The 15,929-nt window shown below is 37.6% G+C and overlaps 1 protein-coding gene and 1 long non-coding RNA gene across 2 annotated transcripts; one reads left to right on the top strand and one right to left on the bottom strand.

Moving 5' to 3' along the window:
- Positions 1-231: 231 nt before the first annotated feature.
- Positions 232-1,967, bottom strand: LOC133744593 (uncharacterized). The gene is made up of 3 exons (XR_009863425.1): positions 1,735-1,967; positions 1,337-1,444; positions 232-1,083 (listed from the first exon to the last, which is right to left on the bottom strand). It is a non-coding gene; the product is annotated as an uncharacterized LOC133744593 (long non-coding RNA).
- Positions 1,968-13,389: 11,422 nt separating this feature from the next.
- On the top strand, positions 13,390-15,444 carry LOC133724329 (uncharacterized). The gene has a single exon (XM_062151023.1). It carries the CDS (start codon positions 13,914-13,916, stop codon positions 15,252-15,254), a length of 1,341 nt encoding a protein of 446 aa, XP_062007007.1. The 5' UTR covers positions 13,390-13,913; the 3' UTR covers positions 15,255-15,444.
- Positions 15,445-15,929: the final 485 nt, after the last annotated feature.

The following is a 15,929-nucleotide window of genomic DNA, read 5'->3' as shown; positions in this document are numbered from 1 at the left end:
GGTGCCAAAACTCTAAGAGTATCATTAGAAGTTAAGAGAGAGCTGGTTATATAGTTCTCAACAATGAGTAATATAATCAATGGCAATCAATAATATTTGAATATCAGTTCATACTCAAGCTTGGCATTCTTAAACAAAACAAGATTGGTCATGTACAAAATTTCAATGAGCCTATTTTTTAACCAATCTTTTCCAAGAATCTTCCGAGTATCCAATTAATTAACCATTCACAATTGAAACCATTACATACAATAATCTCCATAGGAACCTAAAAATTGCATTTGTCTGATAAGTTAATTCCAATGTGAGAAAATCTCTGATAAACAATCATATATACTGGGAAAGATTGGGAATTAGTCTTTGGCTCTCCTCATAAGTACATGATGACATTCTTTGCCGCTTACAGGTATCATTCTGAGCAACCTCATGATAATCGTTTGTCCTAGATTTGGGACCAGCCAAACTCAAAATAGCCCCTATTCAATATCTGCAAAGTATCAGTATCTGCAAAAAAATATTGGATATCTTTTGACCTCATGATATTTTACTACAAAAATATACAAACTTCTTTTCATCAATGGAAAACTAAACTACACAACAAGCCACAAGACTGTGAGTCAACAGATCAATTCACAGTAATTAACAGATGCAAGAAGAAACTTTTGAGAATATGGCTTCCAAAGCTACTCAGAGGCAACACTCCTGTTTTTGACCAACTTGAGCTAAATTATGCTACTTTTTTCATAGTAGTGTGCTAATATGCAGATATATAAGTTCCAGAATCTTGAAATTGACTATCAACAAGACTCTACCATAGTTTTAATGGATAGCTTCCCAACTGGCAATTTTGATGACACTTCAACGGCTTAATAATTGCACTCCACTTTTGAAGTACTTAAAAGTAAACTGCAAATGAAAATGGACTACCAAAATCAGTCCCTAGAACTAAATTCTCAATATTTCCAAGAAAATCTCTCCTTTTTACCTTGGTAAACCCAATTGAAAGTTTTGAGCTCATCAGAACTCCTAAGCTAATTGTCAAAACTGAATGTGTCCTAGCTAGCCAGAACTACCACCACGCACCTGAAATAAATGACTCGCCTCAGTTACATAAAGTTTGCCAATCATACCAGTCACAATGTGAGTGATCTAATAGTAATATAATCTTGAAATGAATTCTATGTCTTCCAAAACATTGATCAACCTATAATCCATACAGAAGCTGAATCATTAAAGCAGTAGCGGTAGTTGACTGATGCAAAATCAAAAAAATCCCAAATCAGATGCAAAATCGGAAAAATCCCAAATCTTCAAACTCAGAAAAGTCAAAGCTTACCTTAGAGTTCACTTGTTGATGAACAACCCTCCTCATCCATACTGGTGGAACTTGTTCACCTAATGAGGAATATAAACTTGATCATCCTCTGACTCCATTTAATTAAAACTGAAAAGCACACATACACCCAACTTACTTTTGTCAGTAAGTAATGCCGATGAAAAGAAAAGATAGAAATTCAACCAATGTCAATATGCAAATTACCCATGAATGCTTTTCATTGCTGCCTAAAACTAAAAAAGATTCATAAGACAATCAATAAAAACACCATAACATCGACAAAAGAAAGAAAGAAGAAACCCAGAAACAGGAAGAAGAAAAGTCCCAAATATGGTAAAACCCTAAATTTTGTAGTTGGAAATCAAACAAATTAATCAGAAAAGAGAGAGAACCCATACTCCAGATGTGTTCCTCTACTTCCAAGTCTCCAACTTTTGGCATGAAAACTCCAAGGAGGTCGGGACCATAAGAGAACCACAATTTTCATGAGAAAGAGGACAAAAAGAAAGCTTGGGTTGCAACAATCATGCAACCTGAGATGAGTTTCAAGCATCAATTGTGAGAAGACATGGATTGGAAGACATGGATTTTGGCTGGATAACCAGAGAAAACTTTGGTTTTGTCCTTGGGAGTGAAAGCCAGGTTTGAAGTGCAAGACTATTTGACACGATTGTTATTGGAGGCTTCCTCATCTGGGCCATTGCTTTTCATTTAAACCAATGAACGGCTGAGAACCGTTCGTCCGCAGTTTTATTATTTCACGGACGTCCTCTTTCGAACACTTCTGTATATATATATATATATATATATTGTAATTTAATTTTGAATTAAAAGTCAATTTTAATATCAGTAATTTTATGCTTTCTGGTATCAGAGTCGTAAGAGTTGATTGTATATTTTAAAACTCCTCAAACCCCAGGTGGCGGATTACTGCCTAGGTGAGGTTTTTGAGTTGATTAATTAAAACTTCTCAAACCCCAGGTGGCGGATTACCGCCTAGGTGAGGTATTTGAGTTGATATCTTATATTCTGCTTTTATGCTAAGTGATTGTTTGTCTGGTTCTCCTTCTTAAGTTTGTAAGCACTTATTTTACATCTTCTTTTCCACCTTTAGTCTATAGCTTTCTCCAACCAAACATTAAGTCCAGGTCCAAACAATGAGTCCCGGGTGAGGCATGAGCGGAGAAGAGAGATGCCTAGTCTAAGGTAGAAAATTAAGGTTTTGCAGTCTTCCAAACTTAACATTTCGTCCCAGCCTTTCTAGTCACTTCTCATCATGAGTATACTGTTTAGATCCAACTCAGTTACCTTCAGTTCGTCTAGATCTTCCCTAAATAGGATCCCTGACATAGTTAATGAAGAACAAATTGAATATTAGTCAAATGATAATATCGACATGAATGATTGGAATATACCCAAAGTCCCTAGTAACGAAATTTATAAGAAAAGATGGTCCATTTCTTCATTCAAAAGTGAACATCATATTAAAACAGTAGAACAAGTTTATGCTCTTAGTAAACAATATGAAACATGTCAATTATTTAGCCCTGAGTCAACCAAAAAACACAAAAAAGATGGTCACAATTTTTTACATATAGGTTTAGTCCAAATGGCGGGCGTTAAGCTATTAACCCGAAAAGGTCTCAATGCCTCTATACTTCTATGCCTCAAAGATGCAAGATTCACCGACTTCAATGACAGTACCCTAGGAATCATTGAGTCAAGTTTATTCAATGGCCCAATCCATTTTGATTGTTATCCAGATTTTACAATTAGTCTTAGTGATCCTCACATCTTAAAATCCTTAACCTTAAATATTAAAACTTCAGGTTACAATGTCCTAGAAGGAACCCAACCATTAGCCTTAATTTATAGAATTCACTATAAAGTCACTAGTACAAATATGAATTTTCAAGCCATAAGTAAAAGCCCAAAAGATCAAACTCTTTTAATTCGAAGCAGTCAAGAAAATGCTAATATTAGAGTTCCACACACAATCAGATGGTCAGATGTCCATCTGCCTTCTGAATGGTCTCTCGCTAGTGAAAATCAACCTATCAACATACAACATAATTTATCTGACTTAAACTGTATCCAACAATACAACGATGGCACAGTAAGAATCAACTTTCATAATCCTAGATTAAGTCAAAATCTTAGGATTCATGAATTAGGACAATCATCAAGGCATTCTTTCACAGCTTCAAGGCATTCTTTTGCAGGATCCACATCTGCTGAAACTATGTCAAGACAAGACTGTGACTTAGATAAAGAAATAAAAAATATTAGAATAAAAGAATTAGAGGAAGAATCACAAAAACTAAAAATTAAAAATATTCAAACCACCTCACAAGTCAATTACCCCAGTTGTGCAGAAACTTAACCAATCTTAGATGAGGAACAAACATCTCCCACAACTACTGATTTTGAAGTCATTCCTCCCATAAATCCTCAATTAAGTACACTCAGTCGACCATTTACAATTAATTATTCAAAATTAGATAAAGATCTTGAATCTGCAAAAAATATTCATAGATGAAACCTTTATAGAAAACAATATCCCTTAATCGAACAACGAAGACAATTGTTTAAAAATTGGCAAGCTTTTATGCTTGAGACCCAATCTGAAATATTTTTTCTTGATTTCATTGACCGACAAAACCAAAAAAATATTCAAACCCTCACAAAAGCAAAATGGAAAACACCCACTAACTCCGTTGTTTCTTCCAGTCATCCCCCTGTTGAAACTATAGTCATTGATCACCTACAAACACCCATCACCCTTTAAGATTGCTGGAGATGATCCAGAAATTAAAAAAATTATTGAACAAAATAATTACACAAATCAAAGCCTAGTCACTAAACTTGGTGTAATATAATATATGACTCGAAAGAATAAGTCTCCATTGACATTGTGGGTTCAGAGCATCATTGCATACTTGTTTCAAAAGAAAAAAAATTTCTAGGTATTTAGTGTTAATGTTTGAACCATCACACCCGGAGTATTTGTGATTTAACTTGGTTATTATTTGTTAATGTCTGAGATTCAGCGGTAGCTCAACCTCGGTTAATGCTGGTCCGCGAGGCTGACCGGTACTTGTAAAGACCTTGGTGTTTCCACTAGCTGTCAAATAAAATACATAGGGCGTCAGAGGGAGACCGCGGTTGGCGGTCTTCTCTACTCCGATGCCTAAGTTAGTTAATGTATTTATGTTGATAGAATAACGTTAGGTAAGTAGTAAATGCGTATTTAATGAAGAGAGAGGAGTGAACCTTTTATAGGTGACGAAGAGACTGATCTTTTCCTTGCTTTCGATGTGGGACTGATATGCCTCTACTCCCAGCTTCTAATGCTTCAGCAAGGTGATCTTGGCACGACGCATCAGCGGTGATCTTGGGCTGAGCCGGAGCTCAAGCGATATCCTGTCTGGCTGTGTTTCCGTAGGTCACACCCTTGATAGATGTTGGTACTGCTGGCGGTAGCATGAGCATGGCTCATTGTAGCTAATTATGGTTTAGGTAAATGCTCATGTAAGTACAAGTCCCCTAAGTCCCCAGTCAAGGAGGGCATTAATGAAACTATAGAATACAAGGTGATGGGACATAGTGTCTAAATCCCAAATTATGATAAACCATAAGAGAACGTTCCGAAATAAAATCAAGAGTCTCTACGAATTCTGTGTATTCTAATACGCACTAATTAGCAAAGAGCACACAACTAACTACTCCATTTGCTTTCCAATTTTGGCGACATATCGGAAAGATAATGCTCATGCGAAGCCATACACTAAAAGCAACTTTCCCACTATGTTGCCACCAAAAAATAATTTCAATGTCACTTGATTTCATCATACCACTAGGAGGCTGTGACCATTTGACAATGCAAGGAACTCACTGCCGTCCTAGGCCAGACATGGCACTCAAAGTGCACAAACCGTTCTTTAAAAGTCCCAATTAGATTGTTTTTTTTTTCCTTTGCCACATTTTCTTATAAAATAAGAAAATGATTTAATGATGGGTAAAATATAATTAAAGACAAGTTATTTTCATGATTTTGGGGCATAATTGCATAATAAAATTGTGATTCAATAATAAAATAAATGAATGGACTGTCACCATTTAGGGTGCAGCACTACATGGGCTCCACTGCTTTACCTAGCAGCATGATACTTGTATTGCTCTGCCACAATCACGTTTTCATGAGATTTAGGCTGCTTCCATTTTACTAGCCACGAAAAGGCAATCTTCATAGTTAAATTTATGGTTAGCCTGCGAGACCCACTTTAGAATAAATTCTACTGAAAATTTGGCAGAGCTTCCCCTAAAAATAGACTACCCAAACTTGCAAGACAGACAAACACTTCTAACAATACAATTTCAGTCCTAAAACTTCCATAGCCTACCTGCTCACCCTAAAACATAACTATCTGTACAATAATTTATAACAATATTCCCACACTTCCATTAATCAATTATATCGGGTAAAATATTAACTTACATATATAACAATATATTCATAAATATAATTCTCATTATGACATGGCATTAATCGATTCAGATAGTTCGAAGTATACTCAAACATACAATCATAACATACATGTCTCAGATCAATTTAATCATCACGGCCACCAGTTCATCCCTTTTCTCTTGGTGCCATAACAACAACCATGACCACCAGTCCATCCCCTCTCTTCTGGTGCCTCATCTCCGACTATGACTTCCAGCCCATCCCCTCTCTTTTGGTGTCATCAGTTGAGATCACTAGTCTATCCCATCTCTCCTAGTGCCTCCAATCACATAGCACATCTAGCCGAAACGATTAGTACAATCACAAACATAAAATAACACAATCAATAATTAATGCATCCACAATCCTACATTAATCCCAAAAATTATGACAAATACTCAATCCATAGTCTTTATTCCCAAATCACACTCAAGCTTAAATTCAAAATATTTATCGGGAATCACAATTTCAAATAACATCCAAATTTGAAGTATTGATAAAAAGATCGTAAGTCAAATATAAAATCACAAACAAAAATCAGCACTCAAATCCCACACTTGTGAAAACAAATTAATGCTTAGCTAAATTCGAATTTAAATCAAACCTCGAAACCTTCATTTAATAATTTGTCGAAACTCTTGAAAATCAGTTTTCACATCGGACTCGAACTTTTAGTGATTCGTCAACTCAATGATTCTAACAACATACTTCGAGACAAAAACAGACTTTACCATACAAAAGATGAACATAACAGAGTTAGAGAGAGAATAGAGAAAAACCCTAACAAAGCAAATCTACTCGTCTGGCTGCGCCGCCACTCATACGGCAGCCTTTGGCCTCCCTGGTGTGCGTGGAGTGCGGTCAGACGGTATGTTGGTGTAGCTAATCGGATATTGGGGTTGGGAGGGTTTAGTTTGCTTCTTTCTCAGCCGACGGAGATGTCTGCACAAGGTATGGTTTCGGGACAGACGGTAGTGAGCGATGGTGTGGCTGACGTGCAAACCCAATCTAGATCATTGGTTGGTGGTTGGATCCACTCAGATCTCATCGCAAATTCAGTGGAGATTGGGTGGGTTACGGTTCTTGATTGCGTAGCAGCGGGCGACGGTGTGAGTTCCAGAGTTGGGTTTGGCCTCAAGGTTGGGATCTCGAGGATTGTGGTGGTGGTGGTGGGGGATATGACTTACTGGCGCTCTGACGGCAACGTCTGTGTGCAAAGGCGGGCGGGATCCGAAGGCGACGGCGGCGCTGCGACTTTGGGTATGCGGCAGTGAAGGTGGGGATGCTTGTGTAGCTGGTCTGGGTCGGGTTCAAGGTTCTAAACTTTCTGGCCCTACTTCGATGGTGGGCTTATTATGGGCCTGGTGGTTCTTGGGCTTGGGGGTTACTCTTGGTACATTATGGCTAGTTTTTTATATTAAAGTTGTTTGTTATTTTCATGTTTACTTGCTAGTAATTGTTTTAATAAGTTGCTACCAATTTTTGGTAGAACGATGTGGGCTTGGTCCCTATCTCTACACCTTCTGTGTCTTGTCTGCTCTAGGTAGGCGGCGAGTTTCTTGCTTGGTCAAATGGTCGCTGCCTCCTAGTGGCAGGGTGAAACTAACTGTCACTGGATGCATTTTTCAGTGGCAACATGATGGGAAAGCTGTGTGTATGGAAATTATGCTATGCTGTAATCGAGGTGCAGATCGAGTTATATTTCTGTTATGTCACCGCTGTGTTAAAGCAAATAGAGTCGCCATTAGAGCGCTCTTTGCTAGTTGGTGCCTAGTTGAATACAGTTGTTTAGTAGAGACTCGTGATAGTATTTCAGGATGTTCTCTAGATGTTTATTGTAATCAGGGGTTTTGACTTAATGTCCTCCCCTTGTATTCGATAGTTTCATTAATCAAGGTTGATGAAAAATAATGAAAAATCAGCACGTTCTAACGGCTGGATTTACATGAATTCGTACCTAAATTTCTGAAACTTCGAAAATTCCTATTGATCCTAAAGTTTGATGTATTCCTACCAAACTGTATCCACAAGATCGTAATATCATGCTCTACACAATGAAATAAAATGGAAGACCAAAAGCGGCGGCATGCGCCCCCACGCACTGGCACCCTTAACCTCGAGTATGAGTGCACAGCTTACACCAAAACATTCAACACAACACGCTTAACAACCTTTTCAACTACACCAAAGCCAAATTATTAACGAGCAGTTCGAAGTTTACCTCAAAAATTTTGGGGTACCGAACTTCAAATCGATCGATCTCCCTCCACACTGCAAATTGGTGTGAAAGACTATAGTGGTTTTGATCACCAACCTAAGGGCTTTAAAGCCCTAGTGATTTCACGTTTAGCAGTGGCCGGAGAAGGAAATTCCGGCTGGGTCAAGTTTCATGAGTCCTTCGGGCTTTTAGACTTCAATTCTCGCTCCAGACTTAAAACCGATTCGAAGAAAGGCCATGGATCGATAAAGGAGGAGAAGGCCATCATTTTCAGACCGATGGCGAGGTCGATGGTGGCCGGATAGCGGAGAACCCGCCGGATTCACTCTAACGAAATACTTAAACTTCTGAAGACCATATATTTCTCATATGAACTCCAATTTTTTCATGCTGCATATCCACGGACTCGGTTTAACGTCCTCTACAACTTTTATGAAGAAAGTTTCCTTGAAAAATGAATCGAAGAAAAAGTCAACTTTGGAGTTCCCCCTAAATGTTCGAAATGAAAGTAAAAGTAAAAGTAAAAATTTCGATTGGTTACTGTTCAAATGACCAGTAAATCAATAAAACTAGGTACGAGACATAATAGTGAAGGCTTGAAGGCATCCGTACCGTCCTTGAATTCAAAAAAAAAAAAAACCAACAAGCGTGACCCACTATTATACCTATATTGTCTCAACTTAACCACCTATTAGGTATTAAGTTTTAACTTACTGGGTACATATATTTTTAAATCACTAATAAGGTAAAACCTTCTAATAAGTAATAATTTATTTTGTTACTTTTCTAATGTGAGATTATCACTCTCCAGCACTCCTTACATGCAACCTAACTTAGGTCTTCACGTACAACTGCTTAATAAACCAATTTTTACATCGAAAAAGGAACCCTAATTCAGGTCCATCGACGTAATTGGAGAGGGCTGGATCTGCTCTGATTTCATGTTAAACAATGACAAACTTGGCTTGTGGCTCACTATTGAACCGACTGGCCCAACTTAACTATCTGTAAGTGTTGGATTTTGACCTACGAAACCTTGATATAATTGAGAGTAAGCTATCCACTTATATATTTTAATTTTTTGGATGAAATTCAGTTTACCCTCCTGAGGTTTGGGGGTAATTTCATGTTAGTCTTTGTCCTCTCAATTTAATCAGTTTACCCCTCGAGCTTTCCAATTTTCCTCAACCGTGTCCATTCCGTCCAAGTTAAGTTTGACAAAAAAACCCACTTTAAGGGCTAAAATTGTCATTTCAAGCAAAAAAAAAACCATGACAAATTTTTTATTTTTTATTTTTAATTTCTCTCTCATTGAAGAAGAAGAAGAAGAATTTTTTTTTTTGTCATGGTTTTTGTTTTCTAAATTCTTTCTCATTGAAGAAGAAGAAGAAGAATATATATATATATATTTTTAAATAGTCATTTCAAGGAAAAAAAACAACATGACAAAAAAAAAATTCTTCTTTTTTTTGTCATGGTTTTTTTAATTTTTTTATTTCTCTCTCATTGAAGAAGAAGAATTTTTTTTTTAATTCTCTCTCATTGAAGAAGAAGAATTTTTTTTTAATTCTCTCTCATTGAAGAAGAAGAAGAAGAAGATTTTTTTTTTTGTCATGATTTTTTTTTAATTCTCTCTCATTGAAGAAGAAGTTTTTTTTTTTTGGTCATGGTTTTTTTTTTTTAATTCTCTTCTTCAATGAGAGAGAATTTTTTTTTTGTCATGGTGTTTTTTTTCCTTGAAATGACAATTAAAAAAAAAATTCTTCTTCTTCAATGAGAGAGAAATAAAAAAAAAAACATGACAAAAAAAAAGGAAGAAGAATTTTTTTTTTGTCATGGTGTTTTTTTTTTCTTGAAATGACAATTTTAGCCCTTAGAGTGGTTTTTTTTTGGGTTAATTACATATAAGTGCATATTTCAATGTTTTTTTTGTCATAAGGCCACAAACTGTTTTTTTCCCTCATAAGACCACTAGATTAAAAAATGTGTTAAATTTTGGATATAAAAAACCAACATATTTACATAAATGCCACTAGAGTAAAAAGTCAACAATCATCCTCTCTCTCTTCTCCGGCGACGGCTAGTCTCCAGTCGACCTTCGGCCAACTCCGGCGGGTCTTCGGCCGACCTCCGGTCAACTCCGGCTGGTCTCCGGCCAACCCCGGTGAGTCTCCGGCCGACCTACGGTGACCACAAAAACTACTGTCACTAACATCAAAAGCTACTATCGCTGGCAACAAAAGCTACTCTGGTGAAATTTCCGGCAACCTCCGGTGAGGTAGCAAAAGCTACTGCCATCAGCAACAAAAGCTACTGGCAACTTCCGGCGAGGTAACAAAAGCTATTATCATCAGCAACCAAAGCTACTATTACAAAAAAAAACTTTTCTCCCCAAAACCATAATCTACTATCCCCACCAACAAAAGCTACTATTACCAATACCAAAAGCTACTCTAACCAACAACAAATGTTACTCTCACAAATACCAGAAAACTACTCTCACCAGCACCAAAAGATACTCTCACAAACACCAAAAGTTACTGTCACCAACAACAAATGTTACTATCACCAACACCAGCGAGCTACTCTTACACTAAAGAGCTACTCCAATAACAGAAGCTACTTTGACCATCAACAAAAGCTACTATCACCAACACAAAAAACTACTGTCACCAGTAAGAAAAACTACTATCACTAATACTAAAAGCTATTCTCAAAGACTTGCAATGCTCAAACAGAAGCTACGGTTAATGTGTTAAAAAAAAACTACTCCATTATAACAAAAACTATTGTTAATGTGTTAAAAAACTACTCCACTATAACATAAGCTATTGTTAATGTGTCGAGTCTTGATACATTATATACATAAAGTTTAGCAATTCCACACAACAAAACCAAAAGAAATCAAAACAATACAAACTAAGAAAACCATCCCCCCATCATACAAGAGCACTGAGCACAACTCTTTTTCTCTCCCCTGCAAAATTCCACAACAGATGAATTCAAACAAATCCAAACCCATTCATTCCAATAAATCACAATCAAATCAAACCAAACTAAACACCGTCTAATTTTTTTTCTGATAACAAAAATCAAGCTAGAAGTCGGAAATACAAAATGAAAATCAAGCACCGGAAAACGTAAATAGAAAGAGGGAGCAAAGGGTCAACAGATTGAGAAGAAGATTGGATTTAGATCTGAGAGCAATTTGCAGCTTCTGCTACTTCCATGGCGTTCCAGATGTTCTTAACCACTCCGTTTTCGCCTTGCTAGGATTCAACGGAGCTGAGGCTTGGAGACGACAGAGTTGTGGCTTGGAGACGACGGAGCCGAGCTCATCATGACTCAATTTCGACGCCGCCGCTCGCCGCCACCGGTTAAATTCTTCGATTAAGACGAAATATTAGATTCTGGCTCGATGGAGAGCAACTCAGGTGGTAACATGAGTCATCATAGTGGTAAATAGACACTTGTATGTAATTTTATATTTTTTGACACTTTGACACATAGAAGATTCTGGCTCGATGGAGAGCAACTCAGGTGGCCTTATCACAAATTAACGTTTCAAATTGACACTTGTATGTATTTTTTTTTTTTTTTTTTCAGATTTAACGTCCAAATTGGACGGCATGGACACGGTTGAGGAGAATTGAAAAACTCGAGGGGTAAACTGATTAAATTGAGAGGACATGGACTAACATGAAATTACCCCCAAACCTCAGGGGGGTAAACTGAATTTAATCCTAATTTTTTTGTCACTTTTGTAATGTGAAATCTTTTTAATTTTTAATGGAACTCTTGTGATCCGGAACTCTTCAAAAAATACACAACCATAACATTAACAAAGGAACAACCCATCAATCCAAACATTCAAATCAACAATAATGTGTTGTATTACATTGCATCCTTGTGTGATGATGTACAGATTGATTGAAAATGATGGGAGGTCCCATTAACCCTAAAATTTTGATCTTACTTAATCGTTGTAGTTGGAGGGAATAGAGCCCCTATGTAGTTAGAAAACAAAAGCTAGCAGTTTCACAGGTCCAATTAAACTTAAATAAGACATAATTAGGTAAATTGATGTGAGTGTAATCACTGCCACGTGGGTGCTTTTCATAAGCTGTCGAAAAGCTAAATCATAAATATCCAGAACTATCAAGGACTGTAAAAAGTTACGAGCCAATAAAAGCTAACTTTGAAGAGGAGACGTGAGAACGAAGGTTTAAGGGTTAGGGTTTTGTTTGTTTTTTTTTTTTTTGGATAGATGGGGGCCAAAAGGCCCGAAAAATAAACAACTAAGGATCACAAATTACAGTCCTAGATCTAGGACTTGCACACAAATCATCAAGCAATGCATTGATAACTAAGGGTTAGGGTTTTGTTTTTGTAGAGGCAGACTGTATTTGTTTCTGCTCAATTTCTTTAAACATATAGTATGATAATTCTAATCCTAGTTGCGTTATTTGTAATATCATTGAAATTGTTATAATAAACATGGGATTTAATAATATGTTTGGTTCCTTTTTAGTTTTGATGGTTGCAGCGAACCTATATGTTGTTGAACTGATCTATCCATACTATTAAAGATCACAGAAGATGTCTTTCTTCTTCTTTCTTCCAAACAGTTTCTTTGCCATTGATGAAAAAAATACAAAGTATTTTGCAGGGAGGAAGCGGGAATAAAAGAAAAAAGAATGGAAAATATATCATATTCTTTATTAACAGAAGAAATATCATGATTTTTTTCCCCATCTTCTGCAGAGGAAGACTGTGAAAGATTCTCTGAGGTTCTTCAATAATAACACCAGATATTTTGATATATTATGTCAAGCTGATGACTTGGTCAAAGCTAGGTCCAGTAAAATGTTTATTTATAGGTAATTTTTGAGAAGGAAAAATAATAAGAAAAAACCAGGTAGGTGCTAACTTATATATAGCATAATTAGACCTAAAATTATTTGTAATCTTATTTTACTTGGGAGGGAAAAAGCAAAGGTGAGGATGTGGTGGTTCTCTAACCTTTATAAATACCATTCAACAACCATACTTCCCTCATTTGGTTGCTTGCCCACCTCACTGTTCCAAAAGAACTAAAATAATGCTAACAAATTTAACTGGAATATATTTAAATTTAACTAATTATAATTACTATATTTTAAACAGCTTCCTTAACCACCTCATATCCTTTCTTCATTTCACACTGAATCAAAACCACAGCTCTCTTTCAAAAAAAAAAAAAAAAAAAAAAAACCACAGCTCTCACTCGCTTTGACCAGTTGGCCTCTCTTCCTCTCCATCACTATTACTCTCTCTCTCTCTCTCACAGACACGCATGGCTACCCCACACTGATCCTTTTGAGTGGAACCTCAAGCAGAGAAGCAGCTTCTCTTTTAGAGAAGAAGAAAAAGGCTCTACTAGAACTAGATGTTCTCTATCCCTTTTGTCAAATTCTCTCTCTCTCTCTCTCTCTCTCTCTCCCCAACTCTGTTTTCTCATCCCAAACCCTAATTCCCCCAATAACCCCATATATGGTAAAAACAAAAAAGATCGGTGTTTTGGGTTTGGAGCTTTCCTAAATTCCTCAACAGTCTCTTTCTGCAACCATCAGTTTCATGATCCGAAGACAAAGCAGAAGCAAGCAAGCCAAACACTGTCCTCGTTTCGTTTCAGATCAGAGAGCAAAGACATGGATAGTATTACTCATCTCTTTCTTTCTCTCTCCTCTCTCGCTTATGCCTTGTTTGGTAGTTTCGTATTAATGGATTTGTAGTTTAAATAAAGCTAAACTATCATCATCTACTTCACATATCTCTGTCTCCCCTCGCGTCTTTCCATTTTCGGCTCCCTCATGGATTCCGGTAACAGCGGAAGTATGCAGTCCTCGAGCGGCGGCGACAACGAGTCGTACGACTCACGCGCGGAGTCGATCTCGGCCTTGCTGGGTCCCACCATGACTAACCACCACCACCACCACCCACCGCAAGTACCGCAGCAACAACAACGCCATCATCCTCATGTTGAGTTCGACACCTTATCCAACATCTTCGATTCGAGGCTCACAAACCCGAACCCGCTCGTCAACCTCGACATGGTGTGGTCCAAGACGCTGAGATCCGACCCGAGTATGTCCGATCTTGGCGGCCAGAACGAGCTCAGCCAATCCTTTTTGACCAATAGTCAACTAGGAGGACAAGTCAGCAGAACAGGAGTCGGCGGCGGCGGAGGAGGGTCATCTACTTTTACTCAGATCCCATCCTCGTCAGCTCCGAACGACCAGACCACCACCAACAACGTCGGCGGCGTTCGGAACAGCAACCCAAAAAAGAGGTCGAGAGCGTCGAGGCGTGCACCCACTACGGTTCTCACCACAGACACAACAAACTTCCGAGCCATGGTTCAAGAATTTACAGGTATTCCTGCACCCCCATTTACGAGTTCGCCTTTTCCTAGAAGCAGGTTGGATTTGTTCGGGTCTTCGGCTTCATCTATGGTTAGATCGGGCCCGGGTCCGAATCATATGGATCCTTCTTCTCTTCCTCCTTATCTGTTGAGACCATTTGCTCATAAAGCTCCACTACTACCTTCTCCTCCATCTCCATCTTTGTTACCCTCTAGTAATTCAAATACTAATAGTAATATTGGTGGTTCTAATCTACAACACTCTCAGAGTCTTTTGAACATGAACAACATGCAAAACTCCTCCTCTTCATCAGTTCTGAATTTTCAGTCCCTCTTTCAAAACCAGCAGCCTCAGCCGAATTTACCAAAATACCCATTACCCGGTTCAGGCAATATTCTTGGCTCCTCCAAGTCTCAAGGCTCTTTGGGTGTGCTTGAAGATCCGTTTGGTTTGAGCCATGGGCTAAATGTGCAGCAGCTTCCTAACATCGTGTCGTCGTCGTCCTCGGATGGTGGCCGTACGCTTCAGCAGCAGCAACCTAGGCACGACAATAACCAGAGGACGACAACGACGACAATGAACTGGGTTGACAACAACAACAAGAACGACGGCAATGTCGATCTTCTGAGGTCCGTCAATGGGAATTACAGTAATGGCAAACTAAACTACGCGGCTTCTTCTTCGTCGAATGTTGTCGATAAAGCTGGGGTGCAGCTGGAGAATAATGTGAGTACTACTACAGCTAGAAGTGAAGGTATGGTGGAATCATGGATTTGCTCTTCAGATTAATTATAGGCTTCTGCAAATCAATGAGACAGATTCACATTTACAGTTTCAAAGGTATAGGATGATGATGATGATGATGCATGTGACAGAATTTTAATTTGTGTTCTTAACCATGACGATCGACATAATTAAACCTTTTTCCCACTTCTGTTCTTTCATTATATGTAAATAATAGCTTTCTTAGTTTCCTTCATTTCTTTTCCTTGTGATCATTTTTCACATATGTTTCATACTTTCACATACGAAAGAATACCATCTTGGTCTTTTGTTAACAATCTCAGTTCTATCCTACCTGAAACGAGGAAGAAGAAAAAGAAGAAAGAAGAATCTATTAATTAGAGCAAATGGTAGATTTGTCTCCTTGCTTAATAGATTATTCTCTCTACCCTTCAATTTCGCAATATTCTTATGAATTTTTATTTAACTTTTCTTAAATATATTATATAATTGTCTGGGAGTGATTGGTGGCGAGATTTGGGGTATAGTTAGCCGCCGCAAATCTCATATTTATACGAATCACATATCTTTCATGTGCCTCTGTTTCTAATTTCTTTATATATTTTTTTCATTATTTTTAAATTGATCAATGAGATGCTCATTGTACAAAACCATAGATGATATGATGCCCAGCAGTTTTTTCGATGAGGATCATTCATACGTTACTCACCCTTAAAGAAA

The sequence above is a fragment of the Rosa rugosa genome, chromosome 1, assembly GCF_958449725.1.
Source record: "Rosa rugosa chromosome 1, drRosRugo1.1, whole genome shotgun sequence".
NCBI classification, from domain to species: Eukaryota; Viridiplantae; Streptophyta; class Magnoliopsida; order Rosales; family Rosaceae; genus Rosa; species Rosa rugosa.
The sequence above is the reverse complement of the archived record's forward strand: the minus strand, read 5'-3'. Positions and strand labels throughout refer to the sequence as shown.

Excerpts from the sequence above, each read along its gene's own strand:
- LOC133724329 (XM_062151023.1), top strand. The coding sequence starts at position 13,914 with ATGGATTCCGGTAACAGCGGAAGTATGCAGTCCTCGAGCGGCGGCGAC.